At 36.2% G+C, this 27,737-nt stretch overlaps 2 protein-coding genes across 4 annotated transcripts in view; one reads left to right on the top strand and one right to left on the bottom strand.

Annotated features, from left to right (window-relative positions):
* Positions 1-5,588: 5,588 nt before the first annotated feature.
* Positions 5,589-23,161, bottom strand: LOC108909967 (deleted in azoospermia protein 1-like). Of its 3 annotated transcripts, none has more exons than XM_018714445.1 (8): positions 23,021-23,161; positions 22,204-22,391; positions 18,869-19,122; positions 17,485-17,662; positions 17,282-17,394; positions 8,927-9,070; positions 8,741-8,863; positions 5,589-8,409 (listed from the first exon to the last, which is right to left on the bottom strand). In XM_018714445.1, the coding sequence occupies exons 2-8, from the start codon at positions 22,367-22,369 to the stop codon at positions 7,426-7,428; spliced, it is 1,962 nt and encodes a 653-aa protein (XP_018569961.1). In that variant the 5' UTR covers positions 22,370-22,391; positions 23,021-23,161; the 3' UTR covers positions 5,589-7,425. The 3 variants fall into 3 exon arrangements, with proteins under 3 accessions (XP_018569961.1, XP_018569962.1, XP_018569960.1); XM_018714446.1 differs by having other exon boundaries at positions 17,485-17,497; positions 22,204-22,506; XM_018714444.1 differs by having other exon boundaries at positions 22,204-22,506.
* A 780-nt stretch (positions 23,162-23,941) lies between these two features.
* Positions 23,942-27,737, top strand: part of LOC108909965 — an 11,228-nt gene continuing 7,432 nt past the window's right edge. The window contains exons 1-3 of the mRNA XM_018714442.1: positions 23,942-24,532; positions 24,633-25,255; positions 25,315-25,520. Of these exons, the coding sequence (XP_018569958.1) occupies positions 24,241-24,532; positions 24,633-25,255; positions 25,315-25,520 (1,121 nt within the window). The 5' untranslated portion in view covers positions 23,942-24,240. The remainder of the gene's footprint in view (positions 24,533-24,632; positions 25,256-25,314; positions 25,521-27,737) is intronic.

Below are 27,737 nucleotides of genomic sequence, written 5' to 3' on the forward strand. Positions count from 1 at the left end.
CCAAACTTTTTTGGCTCCAAAGACAAGGGAGCCCACGAAAAATTGTCTTAAGGGGGATGCCCACCAAAAAGCGTAGTACACGTCATAAAACCCCTGTGTACCAAATTTAGTGATTCTCGTAGAACAGCGTTCTGAGATATTAAAAAAAAGGTTATTCTTGGGGGACGGATTTCAGGGGGCTTAGTACAGTCATTGAAGCTTTTCACCTCCGAATTCTTTGAAACTGATCCGATCGACTTGAAATTTGGCAGATAGTTAGAGAAAAGGTCAATGAACATTAGTGACATAGCGCCGATTGACGCTTCCACCCTCTTGGGGGTTGACACCCCTTCCCAGGGGTGAAAATTTTTTTCAAAAATAACGCTGGAAATCGATAGAGAATCAAATTTTGAGCAAAATATATTCAAAGAATTTTTTTGAAAAATCAATAGTTTTTTTAGTTATTCACGATTGAAAACTTGGAATTTTGAGTGAAAAAAAAACAAAGTATTTTTCGCGAATAACTCAAAAACTACGCATTTTATTTAAAAATGTGTAATGGACAAAAATGTAGCTTATAAATAAACAAAGAAAATCGTGTTGTACGTTTTATAGGTACAAAGCGAAATATGGTTAGTGGAAGGGGACTTGTTTTGGGGGGAATACTCGAATTGATGTATTCAACGTCAAATAACGGAAAAAGGATTAATTTTACGTTTATAACGCTCTGGGAGTTTTTTGTAGTACTCAAAAAGACGTTCAAAATGAGCACTTATAAAAGTTAATTAGAGCAAAATTGAAGGAGTTATCGTCAAAAACAGATGGGTTGCTCATATTTTTTAAGGAAAAATGAACAGTAAACGCTGTACCATTTCCATCAGAATTAAAATTAATCGTAGACCCTTTACAATTAGTTTTGTTCGAGTGTTTTTCATACGATCCTTAAGTTAGACGGGTTTAGAAGGCATATTTTTTGAATAATATACGGTAAAAGTTGAAAACATATTTTTCATTATTAAAAAAAAATTGCCTTATATAATAACTCTGAAACTATGAAAGATACGGAAAAAATGACAGACAACAAAAATGTAGTTTTTTTTTTCAACAAATATTTTGCTTTTTTTTTATTCCTACAGCGTAAAAAATAAAGGAGATATCGCCGCTTGAAATATCCATTTAAATGAAAAAAAACGACCTATCTCGAGTCCTTCGATCTCCCTTTAAAAAACGAAGGACTTAAAAGGTTTCATATGCAAACAATCGTACAGCTCTTGAAATTATCTTTAAAATGCTTTTTTGTAAAATACTATAGCTTCAAAATTAACCGAGTTATGGTAAAAAAACCAATGACATTCTTTCGGAGCAAAATAGGCCTTCTTATTTTTATATATTATATTAAATAAAATAAGTAAACAAATTTAGTGTGATTATTTATATGCAGCGTAGCAATTTTTTTATGATTGATTATATTTAAAAATCGATTATAATAAAAATATTTTACATTAATATTGGTAAAAGGGTAGTTTACAAGAGTTGAAAATGGCAAAAGTAAAATATTCTTTCATAAACAATATAAGGGAATTTTTATTTTAAATTATTGCACAATTATAGCATTCCAAGATTTAAAACGTAATTTTTTATAATTTTTTTAGCACAGGGGTGATTTATATAAGGGTTGAAATGTGTTATGAGATAGATACAAATTCTTTCATAAGCAATGAGGGAATTTTTATTTTAAATAATTGCACCGTTAAAGCATTCCAAACTTTTAAAAAGTAATTTTTTATAATTTTTGTCAATACAGGGGTGGTTTTTAGGGGTTGAAAGGGAAAAATTATTTTATTAGCTATAAAGTAACTTTTATTTTAAATAATTGCACGATTTAATCATTCCAAATCTTTAAAAAGTAGTTTTTTATCATTACTTTTTGCATAGGGGTAGTTTTTAGGGTTAAATAAAGGGTCGAAAAGATCAAATTCGAGAACATGGAACATTATTTAATCTTTGGTCTTGAACAAGATTTTTATCAATAAAATGCTTAAACTTAATTTTCTCAATTTTTTTCACTTAGGGGTGGTTTTTACCCCTAAAAAACAAAAAGCGTCAATCGGGCTTATGTCACTTTTGAACTTGAGCCTAAGATGAGCCTTATTCTAATTTTACAACTTGACAAAAATAAAAAATACAGGTCCCCTAAATTTGTTTTAAAAACCAACCGACCAAATTTTGTTGGATTAATTTCAGGACACCCTGTATATCGGTTTTGGTCTTATTATTAGTCCCTATCAGTTCACACCACAGATCTCGTTATTTTTGGCTTCTCGACCACGTCCAAACATCATATGGGCGAGATATAAGAAAAGAGTTACATCTGTGAATGGTCACTGCTACCGATCAAGAGAATCTTTAACCGATACTGCGAGAAACAACTACTCTGCTGACTAATGTCCCGAACATCGTCGAATTACACCCCCCGATATCCAGTAAACGGCTGGAGGATAAATCGATGGCGGAGGAGACGAGGAAACAAAAACTACTCATTATATTATTTATTATCTGAGATATTTTGTACATAGCCTTAGAGATAAGATAGTTATATTATTGTATTTAATAAATAGGGTTTTCTCACTGTTTTTCATGGACGCGCCGAATTGTCAACGATAAACCGACGCCTCTCAACAACACGTGCCTCTACCGCAACAAATCGGCCGTCCTCTTAAAATAATATACTTTACCTCCTAAAAATATTGCATTTTATTACATTTAAATCTCTTGCTATATATATTTATTCATATTCGCCTGCCTTACAACTAAAATATTTCTCGTGTGTCTGGCGCCTGGGCGCTGGGCGGCGACCCCGCCCCCGTCTCGGCAATAAAATCCCATTCGGTAAGCTTCTACCTCTAAAGTCGAATTGAACACACTTTTAAGTGAAAAAAAAAATATGTTTTAATTTTCCCAAAACGCCAATTTAAAACATATTTTTTGGGTTCTATCACAAAATTTTGGCTTCTCTATGTAAAACCCCCCTCGCAGCGGCTTTTAAAATATAACAAATACATCTCACTTTTATTTTGTAACACCCGAAGGCTTTGTATAAGTTATTTCTAATGCGAACGTGGCCGCGAGACCCAGACGCCGCTTCCTACCCTCGGAAACCACCGCTCGGCAGGCCGTCTCGCACGCCAGACCTGAATCCGCCGGGAAATATTACGTATGACGGCATTACTCGAATTCACCTGAGGGATGCTGTTACGTATGACTGAAATTTATGGATTGTCGTTGAGTCGTCGCACGCCAGACGGTAGGAAACGGTCCCGGGGCTCGCCGCCCGCCCTCCTTACATGGCTACACGATTAAGGACTAACACTAATTTGTCTTAGGCTAGTTCTACAAGTATATTACGCACAACCTTTTAGAGCATGTTGTATCAAGTTTATGTTTGCTAGACTTAAGGATCGGTATGTACAAGAAACGGGAGGGGAGGAATTGACAAGGACATATTGCTCTGACATTTGCGGTAATTGAAACGGACCGGACTGGACGTCGCACTTTCGGGCAAATAAATTTCTAATTTAAAAAAGTTACCATGTCGGCATTTTTTTGAAGTTTTTATTTGTTTCGCAGTAAATTTTTTAATTCTCCTTCGATGTATGAAAAAATTACACAGATTTTATAAAATCGTATAAAACTTCGTATTTCTCAAGAAAAACTGTTATAATTTAATGTTTACTATACAAAAACAACCTTATACACCTTTTTAATTAATTTTTTGTATTTTTGAATACGCAAAAACGTTAATAATTTACTTAAATCATATAAAATTCATATTTCCCCAGAAAAACTGTTCAAATTTAGTATTTATCAAGATGTCTGGCTTTGATTTTACACGAGTCAATTGTTGTGAACAAATGACCTACTCGATTTTTTATTAAGTTTGTGACATGCCAGTCCATTGTTTTTACCACGTAACATTTGTTAAACTCACGATTTAATTTCCAAAGCTGTTTTACAATTTTTTTACAATTTTAAATATGAAAAAACGTTAATTTACTAAAATCGTATAAAATTCATATTTCACCAAAAAACTGTTCATATTCAGTAATTATCAAGATATCTGGCTTTGTTTTTACATGAGTCAATGTTGTGAACAAATGACCTACTCGATTTTTTATTAAGTTTGTGACATGCCAGTCCATTGTTTTTATCACGGAACATTTGATAAACTCACGATTTATTTTCCAAAGCTTTTACAAATTTTTTACAATTTTAAATATGAAAAAACGTTAATTTACTAAAATCGTATAAAATTCATATTTCCCCAGAAAAACTGTTCAAATTTAGTATTTATCAAGATGTCTGGCTTTGATTTTACATGAGTCAATTGTTGTGAACAAATGACCTACTCGATTTTTTATTAAGTTTGTGACATGCCAGTCCATTGTTTTTACCACGTAACATTTGTTAAACTCACGATTTATTTTTCCAAAGCTGTTTTACAAATTTTTTACAATTTTAAATATGAAAAAACGTTAATTTACTGAAGTCGTATTAAAATTCATATTTTTCCAGAGAAACTGTTCAAATTTAGCATTTATCAAGATGTTTGGCTTTGTACTTACGCAACAGTCAATTGTTCTGAACAAATGACCTACTCGATTTTTTACTAAGTTTGCGACTTGCCAGTCCATTGTTTTTACCATGCAACATTTGATAAACTCACGATTTAATTTCTAAAGCGGTGTTTTATAAATTTTTTACATTTTTAAATATGAAAATAACGTTAATTTACTAAAATCGTATTAAAATTTATATTTCTCCAGAAAAAGTGTTCAAATTCAGTATTTATCAAGACGTTTGGTTTTACCTTTACACAACAGTCAATTGTCCTGAACAAATGACCTACTCGATTTTTTATTAAGTTTGTGACATGCCAGTCCATTGTTTTCATCACGAAACAATTGATAAACTCACGACTTAATTTCCAAAGCTGTGTTTTACAAATTTTTTACATTTTTAAATATGAAAAAAACGTTAATTTACTTAAATCATCATGTTCATATTTCTCCGGAAACACTTCAAATTTAGCATTTATCAAGATGTCTGGCTTTGTCTTTACACGACAGTCAATTGTTGTCAACAAATGACTTACTTGATTTACTTATTAAAGTTGTTACATGCCAGTCAATTGTTTTAACCACGTAACATTTGATAATCTCAAGATTCGACTTTTTACATTTTCAAACACACGAACGTCAACGTTGAGATTCGACCCGCGCCCGTACGTCCGACGCCCAGTCCTACACTCGTCCAAGAGAAAAATCTCACCCTCCGCCCCTATCCCTAGCTCCTAACCCTAGAAATACACCTACAATTAATTGGCCAACAGTCATCGGCTACTCCTATTTATTACAAGAAAATTTCAATATACTCAACAAAACATATACAAGGTCCATAAAATTTCGCATAAACAACAACGGCTCGGCCCGCGGGCCAACAAAATATGTACAATAATTTTTCAGATAACATGCAGGTACCTCGGTTCACAAGTATAAAAATAAATTTCGCAAAAGAAACGCGTAACCCCGAATTTTAAACTCCACGTCCGATCTCTTTCTTTCACTCGCGCGCGCGCGCGCGCGTTCTTTTTTTTTTCCTTTTTTGGAGGGGAGGGGGGGAAAAAAGCGGGTCGTCGCGGTATTTTGGCCAAAACAATTCCCTTACTCGCTATGAGACCTAAGAGTTACTTAAAAACTACTCAATAAGTTACTATATACCTTAAAAACTATATTTTTATGTATATATATATTTTTTTATATATAATTTGTATATTTATATATAATTTACAAGCTATACCCTACGCTCGCTTAAAACTACGTCTTTGGAAAAAATAATATACAAGTGTACATTATCAACAAACCTACTTAGAGAAAAATAAAGGATACGAAAAATCTTCCCGGGTTTTTTTTTTCTACTACTTGAAAAATCGTTAGGCTCTTTGGAACAACTTTTATTCAATTTGAATCGACGCTTTGATTGACTCGTTTTTTTTCTGCTTGCAAAAATTACCTAGAAAATAACCCTAACCCCGCGCGAGACGCCCATCCCCAGCGAGAGGGGGACAAAACGACAGAAAGCGACGCGAAATTATTTTTTAAGTAATTTTCTCCCCTAGTGGCGTATAAAAAACTACAAAAACCTCAATAAATATCTTTTAAATACAACGTTTAATTCGTCACAGCCTAAAAATCGAAAAAACCCACTACGTCGCGGGCCGTCCCGCGTCCCGCCCAAACCCGAAACGTCCCGCCTACCCATCAACAAAAACCAAACTAGAGAGCCAAATACGGTCACAAACAAAAACCTATTTGAGCAAAAATCTCACTTTTTTCAAATTTACCTTTATAGTCGGCGCGGACTCTCCTAAAAAAAAAACAACAAAAAACCTACAACTAAAACCTAACTAACGATAAAAAGTAGTGGCGGTGAAGAACACAGCTCTCGCACGCGGCGGCCTTCCGTCGTTTCCAACCTTATAATACTGTCAAAAACCAGTCCCCTTAAAATATCGAGCGGGCGCTGCGTCCCGTCCACGAAAAACAAACGGGTACCGACGGAAACAATGGAAGACCGCCCGTCCACGGGCCTTACATCTTAAGTACCTTGTATCCCTATCGAAAACGGCAACGAAACATGGCAAATATTTACGTAATAACACTAAAGGGAATTTCCCCCACGAGATCGTCTCTGTCCCAAAGCATCCCACTAGGTGGCGTTAGCAAAAATTTGAAATTTTAACGCGACAAGTGGAAAAGATCCGACGCCATCTCGTGGAAAAACCCAAACATAACAAACGTACGCACGTCCACAAAAAAATACCTCTGGCGTTTCTCCCTTAAACATTAAATAACATCGTTAAATTTTATTTCTCAGAGTTTCTTTTGATCTACAAACGCGCCCCCTACGGCGCGACACCTCTAAAATATATATCTACAAACGGCTAAACTACAGATGGCATCTCACTGTACGTTTTGTGTGTTGTTTTATTTTTTTCGATATATATATTGTCGTCCATATAAAGAGCGGCCCAAACCAATCGGACGGCGCGTGGGGCGGCGTCGTCCCTCCAGAGATTACTTGGATCTCGTGAAAAAACATTACACCCCGACTAACAAACAAATTTCGGCAACTCAGTAGGCCTTGCAACAAGAAACAAACAAAACACAACAAACAAAGGAACATCAACAAAAACGCGAATCGTAACCTTCCGAAAGAGACGCCACCCGCCGACGTCCGTCCCCACCATCAAAACACAAGAACGTCCCGCCGGTCTTCCTCGATAAATATATATTTATATTTAAATAGACGTCCCTCTCTTAAGATTACATTAAATTTAATATGTTACAGTCTTAAATAAACGTGCAGAAACAAAAAAAATCCCCGCCTCTACAGCTTCAGCGTTTCGAACTTCTTGCAGACGTCGTCGTTGGGCAGGGGGGCGTCTCCGGCGCCAATCTCGCTCACCCCGGCGGGACCCCCGCGCCTTATGGACCGCCTGCTGCGCCGGGCCTGCGGCGCAAAGCTCTGCGAGGCCGTCACGTGCACCTGGGAAATGGAGGAATGGGGGGATAGGGGGCTGTCGCTGGGGTTAGGGTGTGTCTTGTCGTTAATGTTATTAATATTGTGGTGGTGGTTGTATGGCGGGCGGTAATTGGTGGCGTAGCGCGCGATGTTGTGGAACTCCCTCGAGACGGTGTTGTGGAGTATTTTCATGTGCGGCGATATGGGGGAGTAGGGGGCCGGCGGCGGTGTGCTCGCGGCGTTCATCCGCGGCTTCTCCTCGTTCCTGTTCTCGTCCACGCAGCTGGCCGACGAGTTGGAGTCCGTCCTCAGGCTCGAGCGGCTCGAGTGATCGTTGGAACGCCTGTCGTAGGCCCGCCCCCTCGGCCTGGTACGGTTCATCCTGCCGTCCAAGCCGTTGGCGCGATTCGGCGAGAAACCGCCGTTGTTGCCAAACGGGTTGTACGTTTGCGGATGGAAACCCACGCTGTAGGTGCTCAGGGGGCTCGTGTACCCGTTGCTGAGGAAACCGTGCGGGTTACGCGGGTTGTTGGGGACAGTGGGGGGCCCCGACTTGCGTCTCCTGCCGCCGCGCATCGACAAGTAGTCTTTCTCCTGCTGGTGGTCTATGGAGAGCAGGGACACCACCGGAGTGGTGGTGTTCCTCTCTTCCGGATGGGGTGGGTTCCCGTTGGCGGCTTGGAAGTGTGTCGCGGGCTTGTCGGTGGCGGCCGGATCGTTGGCAACGTTTGGCAGAGGTAGTGGTGGCGGGTGGTTGTGGTTGATCTCGTTGGGTGTGATGAACGGTAGCGATAGGGACAAGTCTATATCTTGTGCGATGATGTTGTCAGCCATGTTGCTGAAGGCGTCCTGACGGGCAAATTTATCGGTCAATGTTCGTCGAGCTAACCGACGAGAAACATGTCGACAACATCGAGGTCCGTCCTAAATCGTCCCCTGAGATTTCCAGGACAGGTAGTACGAAAAATAACTAAAAAATTTGGTTCGACAAACACCAATTTATTCGGTATTACTGCGGTTTTGATAGTTCTCTTATTACAGCGGTTTATTGTTTACATCTGCCTTACAAGAGCTTAAAATGTGTAAAGCAATGCGGAATTATCAGGAGACAATTTACGACCACCGACTATTAAACAAACCAGACCAGATCCCATAAAAAAAAAAACGTAAAAGCGCTTACCTCGCCATAGGGTCCGCCGGCGCCCAAGTCGAAGGCCTCAGTATAGACGGGTGGGACCTCCATTGTGGCACCGTAGACAGGCAGGTTATAGAACATGGGATCGGCGGGGCTGTAGGCTGGCATCTGCGACGGGCAGAGAGAAAAATCCGATAAAACTAAACGACGGCGTCCGCTATCGAGACCTACCTGTTGGCCGTAGCAGGGCGGTCGAGGGGGGCTGCCGGAAGGCGGCAGGGGGGGACACTGGGGCCCCCCGGAGCCGCCCTGATTGCCAACCATGTACTGGGCGGAGGGTGGTGCTCCATTGCTCTGGTAGTAGTTGTAATCATACTAAAAGGCGAGAGAGAGAGATTTTCGTTACGCTACGTTCGTCCGGGCTCAGAAACAAATGCAATATGCCAGATGTCTCATTTAAAACTGAATAAAAAAAAATACCGATGCACGAAAAAAATTTGAAAACGTTGAATTTTCGAGTTTGAGGTTTTAAGTGAAACATCCGCATCGTATTCAAGCAACTTTTTTTCTAAGAAATTAAGAATTTAGGAAAAATTCATGCTAAATCATCGGTTACGTAGACTAAAACAAAGAACCTCCGAATCGTTCATAGATCTGAAAGATCCGGCGGTTCCAATCTTTAAAAAATAAATCTATCTACATTTTTTTCTATAGAATGAAAAACCAGGTCTAGTATTCCACAAAATCTATCTACAAACTATTCAAAATGTCGTTAAATTACAATTATCACCTGGTTTTCCATCGCAATACCAACTTAAAAAAAAAATTGCAAAGTAAAATTCCGCAAGTCGATTGACAAAAGAAACATCGCCAGCAAAATATCTAGAATTACGTAAACTTAGGATAAAACATACACATACATTATCCAAAACACAAAATACCGATGCCAAGACACTGGATAACGACACATCTATATATAATATACAGGGTGTTTTGAAAAATAATGCTATAAATCCAAAAGCTGTTAAATGATTTTTTCTTACAGACCATCGGTCTATCACCTTTTGTTTTTTAGAGTCAGATTCCTTTAAATAAAAATTTATAGATATACAGGGTGTCCTGAAATTCTTGCAACAAAACCGTATTTTTTCTTTTTGCCAACTGGCCACCTCTTTCGGAGTTACAGCCCCCTAGAATCACTAAATTTGGTACACAGGGGTTTTATGACATGTGGAATCTTCCAGTGCTACGCTTTTTGGCAAGAAACCCCCTTAAGACACTTTTTCGTGGGCACCAGGAACCAGAAAAATTTGGTCGCAAATTTGATTTTTTTTTTAAATTATTAGTTAGCTAGAAAGCCATTGAATTTAGAAACTTTTTTGGTTCACGATACTTTTTCGTAAAACGCAATGTTTTTGAGGAAAATGGCCAATCACGATATGCATTCGATCACATTTTGACATTTTTCTCGAAAACATTGCGTTTTACGAAAAAAGTATAAAGAGACCAAAAAGTTTCTAAATTTAACGGCTTTCTAGTGGCCTGATAATTTTTAAGAAATTTAAATATGTGACCAAATTTTTTTGGCTCCAAAGACAAGGGGGCCCACGAAAAATTGTCCTAACGGGGTTCCCCGCAAAAATGTAGCACCATCAGATTCCACATGTTATAAAACCTATGTGTACCCAATTTAGTGATTTTCGTACAACAGGGTTCTGAGATATAAAAAAAAGATTATTCATAGAGGCGGACTTCAGGGGGCTGCAACTCCACTGCCACTTGGCAAAAATAAAAAATACGGGTCCCCTAAATTCGTCTTAAGAATCTGTGATTAAATTTTGTTGCATGAATTTCGGGACACCCTGTATTGTTTACAAAAAAACAATGCATTGCAATCAAATCTGGTACAAGTAAATTTTTGAGAACATTAAACATGTTAGTTTTTGACAATCCTGTAGAGGTCGCTCACAACAATCTTTCCCATTGACAATATACTGGGTGAGTCAGTTTTTTGTAGACAAACTTTAACAGGAGATAGAACACATGTTTTTAAAAAGAAAAGTTCCTATAAACATATGTCGTAGAAGGCTTCGTTTCCGAGATACAGGGTGTTGAATATATATTTTTTTTTCTCGAATTTTCATTATAATTTATAAACAAATGCTTAGATTTTTTTCATGTTTGGGAGATAATGTCTATTAATTAAGTGGCATAAAACAAGCGATAAGAATGTTCAAAAACTTGCACAGTGGCGGAGTGGAGGGGGTGCTCAACCTCTTTCTTAGACAGAACTTCTACGCCAATGACTATTTTTAAAAAAAACTGTTATTTTCATTATCTACATACAGTTTAACAAAAATAATGTCCCTTCTTCCGTTTCGAAATTCCTATGCGTTTAAGAGTTATTTTGATTTTTAGAGTTTGATGTGGTACTAAATTAAATAATTTATTTATTATCAATTATCTGTTAAATATTTAATTCTATTAACGAAACCTACCTAAATATGGTTTTTTAAGGATTCTAAAAGCCGAAATCTCATATTCTTTATCTCTTTCCAATGTAGTCAAAATAAATATTTGTTATATCAAGCTATACTCAAATACAAGACTTTTATAAGTTGAAATCTGTTACATTACATACATACAATACATTATTGTGCAGTTGTCAAAAAGTTTTAAGAAGTTGTTACTTAAATATTGTTCTAAATTCAAAAAATTTCTCCATAAACATTAACATCAATGTTTTTTTTTGTAATTTAGTTGCAGTACATTAGTACGCAGCACATAATAAATAAGGATTGTTAAAATTAGTGTACCTACTAAACAGATTTCAATTTATAAAAGTCTTGTATTTGAGTATGGCTTGATATAACAAATATTTATTTTAACTACATTGGAAAGAGATAAAGAATATGAGATTTCGGCTTTTTAGAATCCTTAATAAACCATATTTAGGTAGGTTTCGTTAATACAATTAAATATTTAGCCGATAATTGATAATAAATAAATTAATTTAGTACCACATCAAACACTAAAAATCAAAATAACTCGGAAACGCACAGGAATTTCGAAACAGAAGAAGGGACATTATTTTTGTTAAACTGTATGTAGATAATGAAAATAACAGTTTTTTAAAAGAATATTCATTGGCGTAGATGTTCTGTTTAAGAAAGGGGTTGAGCACCCCCTCCACTCCGCCACTGTGCAAGTTTTTGAACATTCTTATCGCTTGTTTTATGCCCCTTAATTAATAGGCATTATCCCCCAAACATGAAAAAAATCTAAGCATTCGTTTATAAGTTATAATGAAAATTCGAGAAAAAAAAATTATATTCAACACCCTGTATCTCGGAAACGAAGCCTTCTACGACATATGTTTATAGGAACTTTTCCTTTTAAAAACATGTGTTCTATCTCCTGTTAAAGTTTGTCTACAAAAAACTGACTCACCCTGTATAACATTTTCGAGGTTAGGTTTAGGCTGTTAAGAAGCGATTTGACAACAATGCACGTCATGGCTCCCAATGGGGTATGTGCTCGTTGCTAGCACATACGGTCATTTTAAGCTACACCAAAGTGTCCAGCGAGGGTGTGAAAATTACGAAGATAAGTTAGAAAGAAACAACTTTCTTCTCGTTCAAAGTTACGCGCCGTATAATTTTGAAAAATTGAAAAATCCACCCCTCATCGAAATTTCCATAAGAAAAGACAAAATTAAACGAAAACCTATGTTTTAATGAAAGTAATGTTAAACATCTTTGATTTTATAAATGGAAAGTAAATTTCCATATCAAAAAAAAATTGAACGCCTCTAAAAATTGCTGCCACTGATCCATAACGTTGAAAAAATTGGAAAAAAAAATTAATGTCCCGATTTTAATGATAAGATTTGTTCAAAAATAAGGAGTGAAATCGAGGATCTTCTATCACAGAATTTTGATATTTCACATTGAAAGCACTGAAAAAGATCGCACATCTACAAGACAGCTGAAAATTATACACGTGTTTTTACCATCCTCAAAAACTTGCTCGTACCAAACTCCAATGCAATACTTATATGATAAAAAAGGTAATTTAAAAAAAAATCACCTTTGGCTCATTATCGGCAGAAAAAAAATTATATTTTCCGCCACTCTACCCGCCCCTAAATCCACGATACTTTCTTTCAAAACGCCCTGTATACTTAAAAAAAACTTAAATCTCGCGAAATGAGCACCAATTATCCTAGAACGAACCTATTTTGTTATGTTTGTTGCGTTACTCAGTGTCCATCTTCTAAAAATGTCATACGCCAAAAATAAAAAGGAAAAACATGGCACGCCGCATAACATTGGCATTGATATTGATGTGCACAAGCGAGAAGGCCCGCTCCTTCCTTCAGACGACTCATTTTAAACATTTAAAAAATAAATTTTCACACAGTTCTACCGCACCACATGTAAACCGGCAAATACAGATGAGCGAAAACCGTTAGACGAGCATAGCAGACCGACGTACAGCTTTTACACAACCAAATATTTCTTACAGTAATAATTCTAGTTTCTAGAGACTTTCTGAAAACGCGTAATCTATAAATTTTTTATTAAAAAAATTATTTTATTGATATTTTCAAGAAATTTGAAGAATATTCAGGCAATACATTGCACAAAGAAGCATTCCCGACTGTGTTTCTGGGACAAGAGAGACCTTTTGGAATTATAGACATATACAGGGAGTCCCAAAAAAATCCGAACGTCCCGGTAACTATTCTGAATTGAGTTGCGTCAAGAAAAAATTTCAGATAAAAGTTGTAATATGTCGTGTGAAGGTAATGTGCTGGTGACCTTGAACTTGACCTTAAGCATAATTTTCAAGGTCAGACCAAGGTCAAATTGAGAATATTAAATGGCACTCCCCATTTTTTGTGACGGTAATCGATAGAGTGTAGAAAATTCACCAGCATTTATTTGGTTTCTTGACCTCCTACAACTTCTATCTGGAACTTTTTTTGATACGACTCAACCCGGAAAAGTTATCGGAAGACTCTTTTTGGGACACACGGTTATAGTATTGCTTTTAGTCTCCAAAAAATATGTAATTTTTTAATTTAGTAAATAAATAACTTGCTAAAAACGGTTGCAAGTGTTAACGAAAAAGAAATTGTAAGAAGCGTGACACAAAAATAATTTTCTCCGATTGTCTACGAGTATTTTTAGGTGTGTTTTCGCAAAAAAATATACTGCCCGAATAAAAATCAAACGTGTTTTTCAACTTTCCAAGCAATAAATGTCACAGAAATTCTATCAACACTTCAATTTTAAATCAATCAACTCTCGCAATAAGTGTCACAAATTCTTTCTTTAGATATTAAAAAATTTTGGCAAAATTTGCACCTTTTTCACTATTTTAACTACCGAGCAACAAAATTGATCAACGCTGGCAATAAACGTCACGTAAATTCTTTCACTGCTTTAAACTTTAAAAAATTGCGATAAAAACTGGACGTTTTCTATTTCCCAAATAATTACGGCCCTGATTATCCGTTCAAGGTTACCGAAAACTACAAAATGAAATCAAAATGCCGACAACGGAATGAAACTGCAGGTTTACATATGCTGTGGTGCTACATTACGTTTTTTTTTTTTTTGGAATTTGCCACGATTCTTCTTTGCGGTGCGTCAAGATATTTACAAAGCGTGCGTACAGCAAAAGCACCGGCATATCCGCCGAAAGAGAAACACGGGAGCGGGCCGCCTCGCAAACGAAAGAGAAAAATATTAAAGAAAAAAAAAAGACAGTACGACAAGCAGTATAAACATATGTCGTGCGAACAGAGACCTTAAGAAAGGGACGACGGGGGTCGAGGGGGGCCCTCAGTACTGCAGGCCGTCCAGCAATACGTAGGCGGGCTGGGTGACCGGGTACAGCCCCGCTTCCGATATGTAGTTGCTGGACTGGACAAAATCACCCGGTATATACACAAAACTGTACAACAATGTGAAGGGGACGCGTCAAAATCAAGGAAACCACTTTCGGATGTCACTAACGAATCTTACTCCATACTTGAAGGAAAATAAAAAAAAATCTTGTGCAATATATGTCAGACACCCTCCAATGACGGAAATTTTGAATATTTTCAAATATTTAGAAATTTTCTATTCTTCCAACGCTAAATATTCAGAAATTTTCAACTTCGCCTTTTTTACTTCCTTAACAATCGAGCAAAATCAATTAATGCTGGCAATAACTGTCATATAAATTCTTTCACCGCTTTTGATTTTAAAAAATTGTAATAAAAACTCAACTTTTTCTATTTTGTAACTTTCAAGCAAAATTACCCCGCTTTTGCAAAAAAAAAATGTAAAAGACCTGCACTTTTTCAATTTTTTTAACTCTAAAACGAAATTTAAACTTTATTTTTTAATTTTTGGACAAAATCACTTGCAATAAATGCTACTCAAATTCCTCATCGCTTTTCATAAAAAATTCTGAAAAACCTACCCCTTCTCTGTTTTTTTTTAACTTTCGCAAATTTCACTCATAATCACTCGCAATATACGTTGAGAGAGTAATTCCATTGCTTTGGATGATAAGAAATTGTGATAAAAACTGCAACTATTCTATCTTTTTTTTTATCTTTCGCAATTCTCAATCAAAATTACTCTCGCAATAAATGTCACACAAATTTATTTTGGATATTGAAAAATTGTGATAAGAAGCACACTTTTTGCAACTTTCACACAAAATAGCTCTCGCAATAAATAGTCACATGAAAACTTTTGTTTTTGTAAATTAAGAAATTATCATAAAAGCTGCTTTTTCAATTTTTTTTTTATTTTTGGCAAAAATCACTCGCATTGAATATCACGCAAATTTTTTCAGTGCTGTTAATAAAAAATCGTGGTAAAAACTACAGCTTTTCTACCGTTTTTTTATCTTTCACAGTTCTCAATCAAAATCACTCTCGCAATAAATGTCACACAAATTTATTTTGTATATTGAAAAATTGTGATAAAAAGCATACTTTTTCTTTTTACTTAAGCAACTGTCGCAACTTTCACACAAAATCGCTCTCGCAATAAATGTCACATGAAAACTTTTGTTTTTGTAATTAAGAAATTATCATTAAAAGCTGCTTTTCCTATTTTTTTAAATTTTTGAGCAAAAATCACTCGCATTGAATATCACGCAAATTTTTTCAATGCTGTTGATAAAAACTTGTGGTAAAAACTACATCTTTTCTATTTTTTTTTATAATTCTCTCAACTCTCAAGCAAATTTGTTCTCTCAATAATATGTCAGACAAATTTTTTATCCCTTTGGTTATTAAGAAATTATCATAGAAACTGTATTTTTTCCATTGTTTTAACTTTCATGGCTTCGAATGTTAAGAAATTGAGATAAAAACTGCACCTATTTTTTTTAACGTTTGCAAGTTTAAAACGAAATTACTCCTGGAATAAATGTTAAATTTTTTCATGCCTTTAATATTAATAAATGTAAATATCGAGAAATTGTAATAAAAACTGTACTTTTCCTATTTTTTTTATCTTTCTCTCGCAATAAATGTCACAAATTTATTTTGGATATTGAAAAATTGTGGTAAAAAGCACACTTTTTCTTTTTTATTATGCAACTGTCACAACTTTCACACAAAATCACTCTCACAATAAATGTCACATGAAAACTTTTATTTTTGTAATTAAGAAATTATCATAAAAGCTGCTTTTCCAATTTTTTAAAATTTTTGAACAAAAATCACTCACATTAAATATCACGCAAATTTCTTCAACGCTGTTGATAAAAAATTGTGGCAAAAACTACACCTTTTCTATATTTTTTTAATTCTCTCAACTCTCAAGCAAAATTGCTCTCTCAATAAATGTCAGGCAATTTTTAGCGCTTTGGTTATCAAGAAATTATCACAAAAATTGTATTTTTCCATTGTTTTAACTTTGAATATTAAAAAATTGAGATAAAAACTGTACCTGTACTTTTTTTAACTTTCGCAAAATTACTCCTGCAATAAATGTCTAATTTTTTCACACTTTAATATTTAAAAAAATGTAAATATCGAGAAATTGTGATAAAAACTGTACTTTTTCCATTTCCCTTTTTTAACTTTCGCAACTTTCAAACCAAACCACTCTCGCAATAAATGTCACGCAAATTCTCTCATCGCATTAAAAAATCTCGAAAAAATGTAAAATTTTTTATATTTAATCCCCCCCAAACTCGATTCTACCAACGTTTACTTCACGTCACGTCCGTCAATTTTTTCTAAAGACATTTCCGCGCCTCCATCTTGACGCTGCCCCTTCGTGTGTGAGGTTATAAAGTGAGTGAGAGCGGCTTCAAACGTTACACAGGATACGTAAAATCGTACGGGTGAACGGTGAAGGAAAAAGTCGTGTCGGCGACATACCGTAAGGCGGACGGCGACGTATTTAGAAAAATATTGTAAATTTAATTTTTCGCCACCGTCCGCCTTAAACGTACGCACAGCCGTAAAAATCGCAACGTCAAAGTCGTGCGTCGCTGGTTATTAACAAAGAAACAAAGAACCCACCAAATACAAAACAAAAACCTGCAAACGCGGACACTTACCGGCATGGGCATGGGGTACTGCTGCGGCATGTATATTGTCTGGGCCGGGAACATCATGGAAGGGTACGTGGCCGTCTGCGGGGGGCCCGTCTGCGACGGGTAGACCGGCGGGGCTGAAAAATACACAACCCGTACATAAAAGAAAAAAAACGTACCCATCGTTTACCGACAGCTTTGGCTGACTTTTACAAAGGCGCACTTACGTTGGTAGACGGGCTGCTGGTTGGCGGGATCCCCGGGAGCCGCGGGGGCCGGCTGCGGATAGTAGGCGACGCCACCCTGGAAGTAGGGCATGGGTGCGCCGGGCGGGAAGAAGAATTGTGCCGGGTTTCCCGCCGCCACCGTCGGGGGGCTGGAGGCGTCAAACGCCCGGCTGAACGGCTGCACAAAATTACAATTGTTGTGTATTATTTCGCAATCTACAAATCATCTTAAAATCTACCGTTGGTACCCCTACCAACGGAACCTCACAATTTCAACGCTACTAAAATTTTTGTTTAATTTCTATCGGAGCTTCTAAAAAAAAAAAATATTCCTTCGATTTTGTTTGAGGAACGAGCAGTTTTGGAGCTAATTGCATTCTAACAAATCGAAAATATAAAGAATGGGGCCCAGAATGGTTCCCTGGGGAACACCCACCTTCATTAGCCATGATTCCCTTAGACGTGGATCGATAACTCTCAGAAAGATCAAAGGCGATACCACGGATTCCGTAATGGCGCAATATTTGAAATAAATTGTTAATAATTGTGACATTATTGTTCAAAAACTTTGTTTTTCTAAAAGTTATCTGAATATAACTGGTCAAAATGGAGAGATATCCAAAATTTTTTCTATAAATATTGTTGAGGGGACTTGGTGACCTTGGGAGTAATTTTCAAGGTCGTTTGAAAGTCAACGTTCGCTTTTCTAGTAGGAATCCCCATCTTTGATGCCAGATTCCCGGAAAGAAGAAATTTTCACGTCCGAATATGATTTTTTGACTTCAAAGCAATTTTGTTCAAGAGATTATTCAGAGGTCAAATGGTCGATCATGAAATAACCTGGATTGGACCTTGAAATCTAAGTCTAAGGTCACCATAATCACCATCGCCTGCATTCAGTCAGCAGAATACCATGACCATCAATGTCAAGTCCAAGGTCATCTAGTGATGACCCCCTATGACCTCGACAACTTTTATAGAGGTCACTTTCGTGATATCGGGCTATCTAGATGATATACCAGCCCTAAAACCTTTGGGAGAGACATATGACCTTCAGGTCACCTCTACAGGTCAAACAGTGATTAAAATGTTTCAAAAACAAAAGTTGACCTTCAAATCTGGCTATCCCAACGAGATACTAGCCCGTAAATCTCTGAAAGAAACATTTGACCTTCAGGTGACCTCCAAAGGTCACTTTTGACCCCCGGATCAAACTGTACCTAAATGAAAAAATTCCTAGAAATGGCTGGAGACCAACAAATAAAATTTAAAAAAAAAAACATCAAATACACCTTTGAAAAAATATGGACGTTTTGAAAAATGTCCACTTCATCGACGGATTCGGCTTCTATTCTAACGTCCTGTAAAAAAAAATGTCACTGACCTGCTTCTTGATGGCGGGCGCGATGTTGAGCTTCCTCTCGCGCAGCACGATGTTCTCGGCCTCCCTCAGCGGCCTCTTGGCGTCGTCCTCGCTCTCGAAGGTTATGAAACCGTAGCCCTTAGAGACGCCGGCCCGGTCCTGGATTATCTTGGCCGCCTTGACGGTGCCGTAACTGCTGAAGAGCTGCATCAGTTCGCTCTCCGTGGTGTTGGCGGATATGCCGCCCACGAAGATCCTGTTCGGGACCAGCGTACCTGCCGAAGGGGATCGGAACTGATAAGAGAATTCGCAAAAAATAAAAACGAACCAAGTGGCGGAGTCTCATTTCTGACGTTGAAAACAATTTGAAAAGCTACCTTCCCTATTTATATTCTGTTAAATGAGCTGTCTGTTATAAAAAAAATTAAAAAAAAATATGTGAGGAAAAAGGCAAATTTATTTTCAGAAACTGTAAAAATTTTTACATTTTAATTTTGTCAATTAAGAATAATAAAAAATACATTAGTTAAATGGAATAAAATAGTCAATTTTGCATCTAGAACGCGAAATGGTACTTTTGCGTTCAAGAATGGAAGTTATTTTTCCGAGCTTAGCGAGGCAAAATATGCATTCGAGAATAAAATAAGACAATTGCGTTATATGCAACAATTTAATTTATATTTGAAATCGTTTGTACCATGTTTGAATCAAGACGGTTTAGGCGCGGTGACTATCATAACAATAGCAACCTAATAAACGATAAAAATTAGTTGTCTGAAAAAGTGGTGTCAGAATTATTGTAATTCCTATTCTAAGAGTGTTTAATTCAAAATGGGCTCGGAAAGTGAAGACGAGCATTTACCAGGGGAAGCATTGGAAGCAACACAAAGTGCTGTTTCGCAATTAATCCTCAAAAAATCATCGAGACAGTACGAGATTGCCTACAATGAATTCAAAGGGTGGTGTAGTTCGAAGGAAATTCAAAAAGTGTCCGAAGCGGTATTACTGGCATATTTCAAACATAAAATTAATAAAATTAAACCTTCGACGTTTAGGTAAGTATATTCCATGTCAAAAAGTACACTGAATGCCAAAAAAATTTAAATTTCAGAAAATTTAAGAAACTAATACCATATTTGAAAAGCAGATCGGTTGGATACTGTCCGAAAAAGTCCAGAATTCCAACAAAAGAAGAAATTGAGAGAGTTTTGCAAGAAGCACCTGATTTCTGCTGGAAAAGTTAATTCAAATTAATATAAATCCATTGATTTAACTAATTTTGGACAACTTTTCAGGTCATTTTAATAATTGGTGTTTGTGAAGCTTTGAGAAGAGACGAACTACTAAAGATAGCAATCGAAGATATAGAAGACAAAGATTTAATTATTATTGTAAGAATTCCCGATACCAAAACACCTACCCCGGAGATGTTTTGTGAGTTCAAGTCCAGATCAAATGAAGATATACCGTAAATACTGTGCTTTACATCCGGTAGTTACTACAAGTTGGAAGATTTTTTGTGAAGTATGTCAGGGAAAATGTGTTAACCGAGTGGTTGGCGACAACAGAATAAGGAATGTGCCAAAAGAAATGGCATTATCTCAATTTGCCTCATCCGGAAAACTTAAACAGGGCACTACTTTAGACGTTCTTCCGCCACTCTGTTAGCTGATGCAGGGGCCGATATTACCACAATTAAACGATATAGGAACGACGTTCTAGTATGGTAGCGAAGACATATACTGAAGATTCTATACAAATTTCAATCGCAAATAAATTGTTAGCAGCCTCATTGAACACCCTAAAAGCTACAATAACCGACAGCTCTGGATCTGGCATAAATTTAACTCACCGCACGCTCCTGTTTATAATAATTACTGTTTAATTAATAAAATCATAAAGTTTTAAAAATATGTCAAATTATTTTGACATTTGTTATGTTCTAGAATGAAAAAGACTTTGACGTTCTAGATATTAAAAATATTTTGCAGCTAGATGACAAAAAAGACTCGCTTTGTCAGCTGAAAATTTAACAAAAATGTAGACTTTTGCTAACAGTTTTAGAAAAATAATGTTTTCTGGTAGAGTTCATTGAAAATAGTCAAAAATAGAATTTGTGCTCCAAATATATTGCGAAGCCGCTGAAAAATATTGCCAAATTGTTTAAAAAATTTGCTGCTTCCAAGGAATTACTTTAGAGCAAATCGAAAAACTGAAGAACATAATCTGTTGTACCTCTAAAGTGCTCAAAATGTATTGCAATATTGTTTATAAAAAAATTGTTACTCCTTTACTGTCAAAGCATTATTTACATTAGAATCCACCGAAAAACTCAAATACAATTTATTGTTATTAATAAAACATATTATGGTGCTCAAAATATGTTAAAAAAATTTGTTGCTACTTCTAAACGTCGTAGTAATTGATGTGTCCGTACGGTGGTGGCTCTACGGCGTTCAAAATACATTATCAAATTGTTACCCTCATAAGTTTAGTGTCAAAATATCATTTACGTTACAATCCAACGAAAACAGTCAAAAACTGAATTTATGACTATTTCTGAAACATATTAATGAACGAAAATAAAAAATATGATTCATTTTTTACTTTTAAAACAATGTAAAAGATATTTTGTTTGGTTGATACGATGGTAAGTATTTGAAAATGATGATAATTTAAAAAAAAAACAGAGTTTGTTACTCTACCTTTAACATATTCAAATGTAGAGGCTGCTACAGAGCAATATTTTTTAAGCAAAAAACGATTGACAAAGTCAAATTTTCCTAAAATAGAACTCATAAAAAATTTTCCCATAGGATGCAAACTTTATAGGTCACACTGTATACATAATCCTGGGACATTCTATATAACAATTGGGCAAGAAAACATATAAACATGTCATAAGAATTTGTAAACACGCAGTCAGCACAAATTGTCATGAAGTGCAACGTATTTATAAAAAAACTTGCTACATTGGCAAATTCTTGTATCAAAATCGAAGACTATAAATCAGTTCCAAAAAAATAAACAGTTCCAACCTACACACAAGAAATACAATGGCTCTATTCAAGGATATGTAAGTAAATAAGTTAATTTGGATTAGCTAACAAATACAACAATTTTTCTTTGTTAAAAATAAGTTGGCTTTTTTTCGTAAGGTTCGCTTTCGGGGGCAAAAATAAATTAAGACAAATAAAAGCTAGTGGATACGTTGGCAGGAGGTGAAAAATCAACCTCAAACCTAATAAAATCGACACAGTGAATGTGAAACGAAATAAATTCCAATAGCAAGCTTTTCGGACCCAAATGGGCATTTTTAGGCAACAAGCGAATAGCAAAGCGTAAAGTAGACTGACCATATTTGGGGGCGTTGTTGTTGGGCGGAGGGGAGCCCTGCGTGTTGGCCTGGGTGTTCCCGTTGGCGATGCCCGTCAGGGGTGTGCTGGATGGGGTGTTGACGATAGAGCTGTTCGAACTCTTCTTTCCGTTATTCTGGCTGGACGTGGACATTTTCTCAGGCATTCGATCACTCTCAAAAAACTACCTACAATTTTTTCCACACAACAATTAGGTTAGGGCACATTATTTCACTTGGTTTCCCGGGAAAATTAAACTTTCTCCGGTTTATCGCAGTCTTTTAGAGAGACCGTTTTAGTTTTCTGTAAACAATTATACGGAATTAGTACACAAAATATGATTTCGGCTGGGTTATAGGTCTTGGGGCTTTGACAACAACAAAACAAAATGACATTCGATCGGGTTTTTTAGTGGGAAAAGCTAAAAAACCCTAGACAGTGACCTACTTTTCGCATTTTTCGGCCCAATTTCGTTAAATATGTGCGATTTTAATGCATAAAACGGCAAAATGGTAGCGGATCTAGCACCTCTCAACGTACCTTTCACTTCAACAATTTGTTATAAACAATAAACAAACCCAATCGAAATTATTTCACTGAAAATTTGTATTTTTCTCTACAAACAGACCGTTTTGCACGGAAAAAAGCACAGGGTACCACTATTTTCACTAATACAGCTAGATTTACTACCCGGAAATCGGTTATAGGGGTACAAATTTGCAAGTCGAAAAAATACTGCAGTGGAATTGCAGACTTTCCGAACAATAACTGTATGAAACTGCCACTAATTCTGGTGTAATTGTTTATGAAAACTTACGTGTATAAATGAATTTAGTGTTGTTTTAAGAATCATTAGTATTTTTTTTGTAAACTAACACAGAAATTATTAAAAACTAAACGTTTTCACTACAAAACGAATCGTCCATATAAAATGGCGTCGACTGTCGACCAATGAGGACAAGCGCCAACTGTGACGTAACGCACAAGTGTCTGTCGAAAGAAAATAGTTTAAATTATGGGCTTTATGCTTTGGCTATTTTAATCGGCATCGACATGTCTAGAAATCTAGAATCAATTTTGAAATTACCGAAACGCGAATGTTATTTAAAAAATATAAAAATACCAATAAAACTCACCTTATAGTTAACGGAAATTGTAAAAATACGTTGCCTTCTTCTTAAAAACGGGTTTCTTACGTTAAGTAGAATTAAAATACTTATTAAAAAGCATTTCAAACCATTAAAATGTAACAGAACTGAACAGAAAACAGCAAACGTTAAAAACAAATTCAACTGTCAACAAATAAATTAAGAAACAATTGCTAAAATACGTTCATCTCCTCCATAACCCACTAGACTAGAAGTGTGAAATAATAACTTCATCGAAATGTATTCCTAATAATAGCACTGAAGAAATTTTTGTGTTCAAGGGTCGTTAATTGTAAAGTTTAAAATACAATTCAACAATAAAAGAATCAGTTCTTTGTTACTAAGTTTAAAATTGCCTCCATTTTTAATTAGTTGACATTCGATGTAACCCCGAAGTTTACATATAAATATACAAATCAATTCCAATTATCCAAATGAAAGTTTAAACATATAAAAATACTTACTTGTTCAAGAAGTGTTTGGATCTGCGCGATGTTAACTTAATAGAAAGTTATTTTTCGTTACAATTCCAATAGCATTTCGATGTAACTCAGGTTGTCTATGTCTATCTCTTTCTCTTCCGTCTTCTGTCATTTGGCATTTTAATTATTGTATAGTGCAATCATTTTCTCCATTGAAAATCCAAAAAAATTAAAAGCATAACTTGTTGATTCTCAAAACTGTCAAAGAAATCGACGCGGTCCCCCAGAACGCAATAATGGTGTAATAATCGGGGAAAAGTGGCGCCGAAGTGCGACTCGAGCTTGTGGCGCCATTTTAGTGTGTATGTTGTTATTTGTTTAACGAGCCCCCTTTCGCCACTCGCCAGTCTAGGAAGGACTATAAACTATCCCGTTTGTAAATAACTTATTTTAATACTATTTTCAAGATGGACAACACGCCGAGTTCGTTGCAGAACTCCGAATCTGGGTGCTTCGATTCATCTCGGTCACTATTCGAGAGCACCCCCAATGCGGGCAGCAACACCACCCCGCTGTACCCCCAGTCGAGGAAGAGAAAGGCCTCTTTCTTGGAGAATTGCAGTGCGAGGAAACTGACAGACGTTATAGAGGCGTGCCCCTTGTCACCGCCTTTCTCCAGCACCTTCAACGAGTCGTTGTTGAACCACCTGGAGAAGTTCCACATTCAGACTGAAGAGAATAATAGTAAGGATGAAAAAGGTCAGTTGGCTCGTTAATTATTTAAGATTTGCTTAAATTTGGCATTTTTACATTGATGTTTCGCAATTTAAAGGTAAAATACGTTTTTTCGCTTTCGCAGATCTCGTAATTGACCTAGGAAGTACAGAAAAGCCTTACCATGAAATTAAAATATGCAGAAACAATGAGTACGGTAGGAAAAAATTCAGGTCGGCCCCCAACACCCCCAAAAAACAGGCGTGGGATGTCCTGGACACGCCGAAGAGAGCCAATACGAGCAGTTTCGTGAAGAACTTCTCGCAGATCAACATGCAGTCCCCCCTCAACAAGGAAGCCTACGGCATACTATACCCCGACCTGCCGCCTCTAGAACCGTGCAAAAAACCGTTGACTCCACAGAAATTCAAGCAGAATCTAGAGAAAACCGCCACGCCCGCCAAGAAGTGCCTTTTCGTTACCCCGCGACGGGATCTCTTCAAGAAAGTGTTCTCGAACACCATCATCGTGGCAAACATCTTCAGACACCTCTCGGACGGGGACTTATACAGACTGTCGATGGTTTCCCACTCGCTAAAGGACAGTCTGAGGCTGGACGTGAATGCGTACGACAGGTACAGGAGGTTCCTGTACGCGCACAAGAGCTCGAAGGAGAACTACAGGATAACCCCACCGAAATCGCCCGAGAAGGAAGACAGCGTCGCGGAGACTGACCTGGACTCGAAGAATTTCTATTATTTCTGTAGCGTGAGTATCGAGAAGGCGCGAAGCGCAACGTTCCGGTCCCACGGTCGATTTTTTTTTAGATCGCCAGCGAGCTGAACAAGAACCAGTCGTTGATGAAGTGTCCGCGGTGCGGCAAGCCCTCCGTCGTGGAGAACGCCATCGGGCAGTGCCAGGACCTGAACAGCTGCGGGTACATCTTCTGCCAGAAGTGCAACAGCTTTGCCAACAACCCCAAGGACTTCAGGGACAAGTGCAACAACGCCCAGATCGTCAATGTGCGGCCGAGGCAAGTTAAAAAATTAAAAAAGTCTCTCGAAAGAGGAAAATTAATTAATTTTATTTCCTTAATACGGCATTTTTTCATTGGGTGTCGGGTAATTACGATTAAAAAATCCTTTGCCTTGATGGTACCAAGAGTACCAAAATTTTGTTTAAAAATATGACCCAAAGATTATTCTTGCAGGAAATCGCTTCGAAATCTTGTGCGACGACAGTTTAACCTTACTAATTTTTTTCTCGGTTAACTTGCAGCATAAACAAAGCATGCCTTGAAAACAAAAGATTGCCAAGTTGTCATTTGTCAAATGTACTAGATCTAATTGTACTGGGTGTATATAAAGTGATTGGCCCCGCTTTAATGGCGGATCACGTTGTGATAATAATAAAAATGTTTGCTGTACACGTGTTCCATTTTCGAAGCAAGGTCAAAATTAGTGACAATGAACGATTTATTTCAAATTGCGAAAAATAGTTGAAGAAGGCCGTGTAAACATTTTGTTTAGTTCAAGGATAACTTGATCGCTTGAATTATTATCATTATTTGAAAAATAACCAAATGTCGTGGAATTTTTCACCGTCGAAGTTTGATATGTTATTTGAATTTAAAATCGCTCTCATATAGTCCAAGCATTATAGAGAAATGCTTACAGAAATTATTACCTGGACAAAAAAAATATGACCGTATAGAAAATTAAATTTTAAATTGAGTTTCTTGTTCTTTAAATTCGATCCAAAATGGCGAACACGGTTAAAAAAAATCGCAAAGTTGCAAAAAAAGGTTTTTCTAAAATAACTAAAAAAATATAGAACCGATTGAAAAATTTTAATTGAGAAAGTTGTAGGTTTTAAAAAGATCTATCGAATGATTGTAAGTATCGATTGCTTTGTTACTTTTCGAGATATATCGAAAAAACCGTTAAAAATCTTCTCTTTTCTCTTCTTCTATAACTCTTTTACATTTACGTTCCCTTACTTGCTATTTACTGTAAGCATAGCCCACGGCAAGCCAAAAAAGTACATTTTTGAAAAATTTAAAAATATGAATTATTTTTCAAGATATATTGATTTTTTGAAAAAAAGGCACTCTCGAAAATTGGCTAGATCTTCTCAGCGGATAGCCTTACAGTAACTATTTTTGGTTTATTTTCTTCGTAAAGAGTCATATTATCATGCTGTTAAAAAATGTTGACGATTTTATTAATTTCAAAAAGTGACTGAAAAAGTTGCACTTTTTTGGGTATGTTTTTTTTAAATAACTATTTCAATTTTTATTTTATGAAAATGACTTTTAAAGAAAGAAACTGCTGACATTTTTTCACTAATTTAAAAAAAAAAATTTCTACGACCTGGAGGCGATAATTTTTTTTATTAAAAAAAAAAAAAATCAGAACCCAATTAACATTTTACAGCGATGCGCGCTTGATGGAATATTGAATACTTATATTTTCAAAAAAAAAAAAATAGGATATGTTTACTTGATTTTTAGTATTTGAGTAATAAACTAAAGCGTGCAAGCGCTGAGTGCGTCAGCTGGCCCAGACGGAGAAGTAGGGGGAAGCGGCGCACGCTCGCTCTGAAAACTGATGACGTGGAGTCTGAATGGCTCGCACTTACAAAATCTTAGTTATCTCAGCTTCTGGACCACGTACAAAATTTATTTTATACTTAATCTGGGGTAACTTGATGAAATAAACACGATTATAGTCATTTTTGCCTTAGAAGCAAAATAGTACTTTAAATGTTTAGTTTTTATTTAATTTACATTTTTTTTGCATTTATCGTCATTTTAATAATTAATATTACAGTATTTTTCATGTAATACCTTAATTTTTTGCTTCATTAATCATACTGACGTTATACTTGTTGCTGGCTTTTTAACAATTACTTCATTATTTCAATAATTAATTAACAGGGTTCGTAGCAGCCGGGAAAACCGGGAATACCGGGAAAAGTCAGGGAATTTGTTATTCTTCCTAAAAAACAGGGAATAGTCAGGGAATTTTAAAAATATTCATGAAAGTCAGGGAATTTGATGTTTGCAACTGGAAATTTTGTAAAAACCGGCCCTGGGTTCTTGAAAGAGAAAACTATTTGTGGTTTTGAAACCTTTATAAGAGGTTGTTATGGTATAAAAGAGATTATGGCGTCCAGTCGAGAAAAAATTTAATGCATAAACACCAATTAGTATGTAAAAATGAACTACAAGTGACCTGGATTTTATTTT

This window comes from Anoplophora glabripennis, unplaced genomic scaffold (genome assembly GCF_000390285.2).
Source record: "Anoplophora glabripennis isolate ALB-LARVAE unplaced genomic scaffold, Agla_2.0 scaffold654, whole genome shotgun sequence".
Lineage (NCBI taxonomy): Eukaryota > Metazoa > Arthropoda > Insecta > Coleoptera > Cerambycidae > Anoplophora > Anoplophora glabripennis.

Bases quoted from the DNA above. Each gene is read 5' to 3' on its own strand.
- LOC108909967 (XM_018714445.1), bottom strand. From the start codon at position 22,369: ATGCCTGAGAAAATGTCCACGTCCAGCCAGAATAACGGAAAGAAGAGT. The intron at 17,663-18,868 runs GTCAGTGACATT...AATTTTGTGCAG, and splicing joins CGCCCGCCATCAAGAAGCAG to CCGTTCAGCCGGGCGTTTGA. The intron at 9,071-17,281 runs GTAAGTGTCCGC...CTCGCCTTTTAG, and splicing joins AGTACCCCATGCCCATGCCG to TATGATTACAACTACTACCA.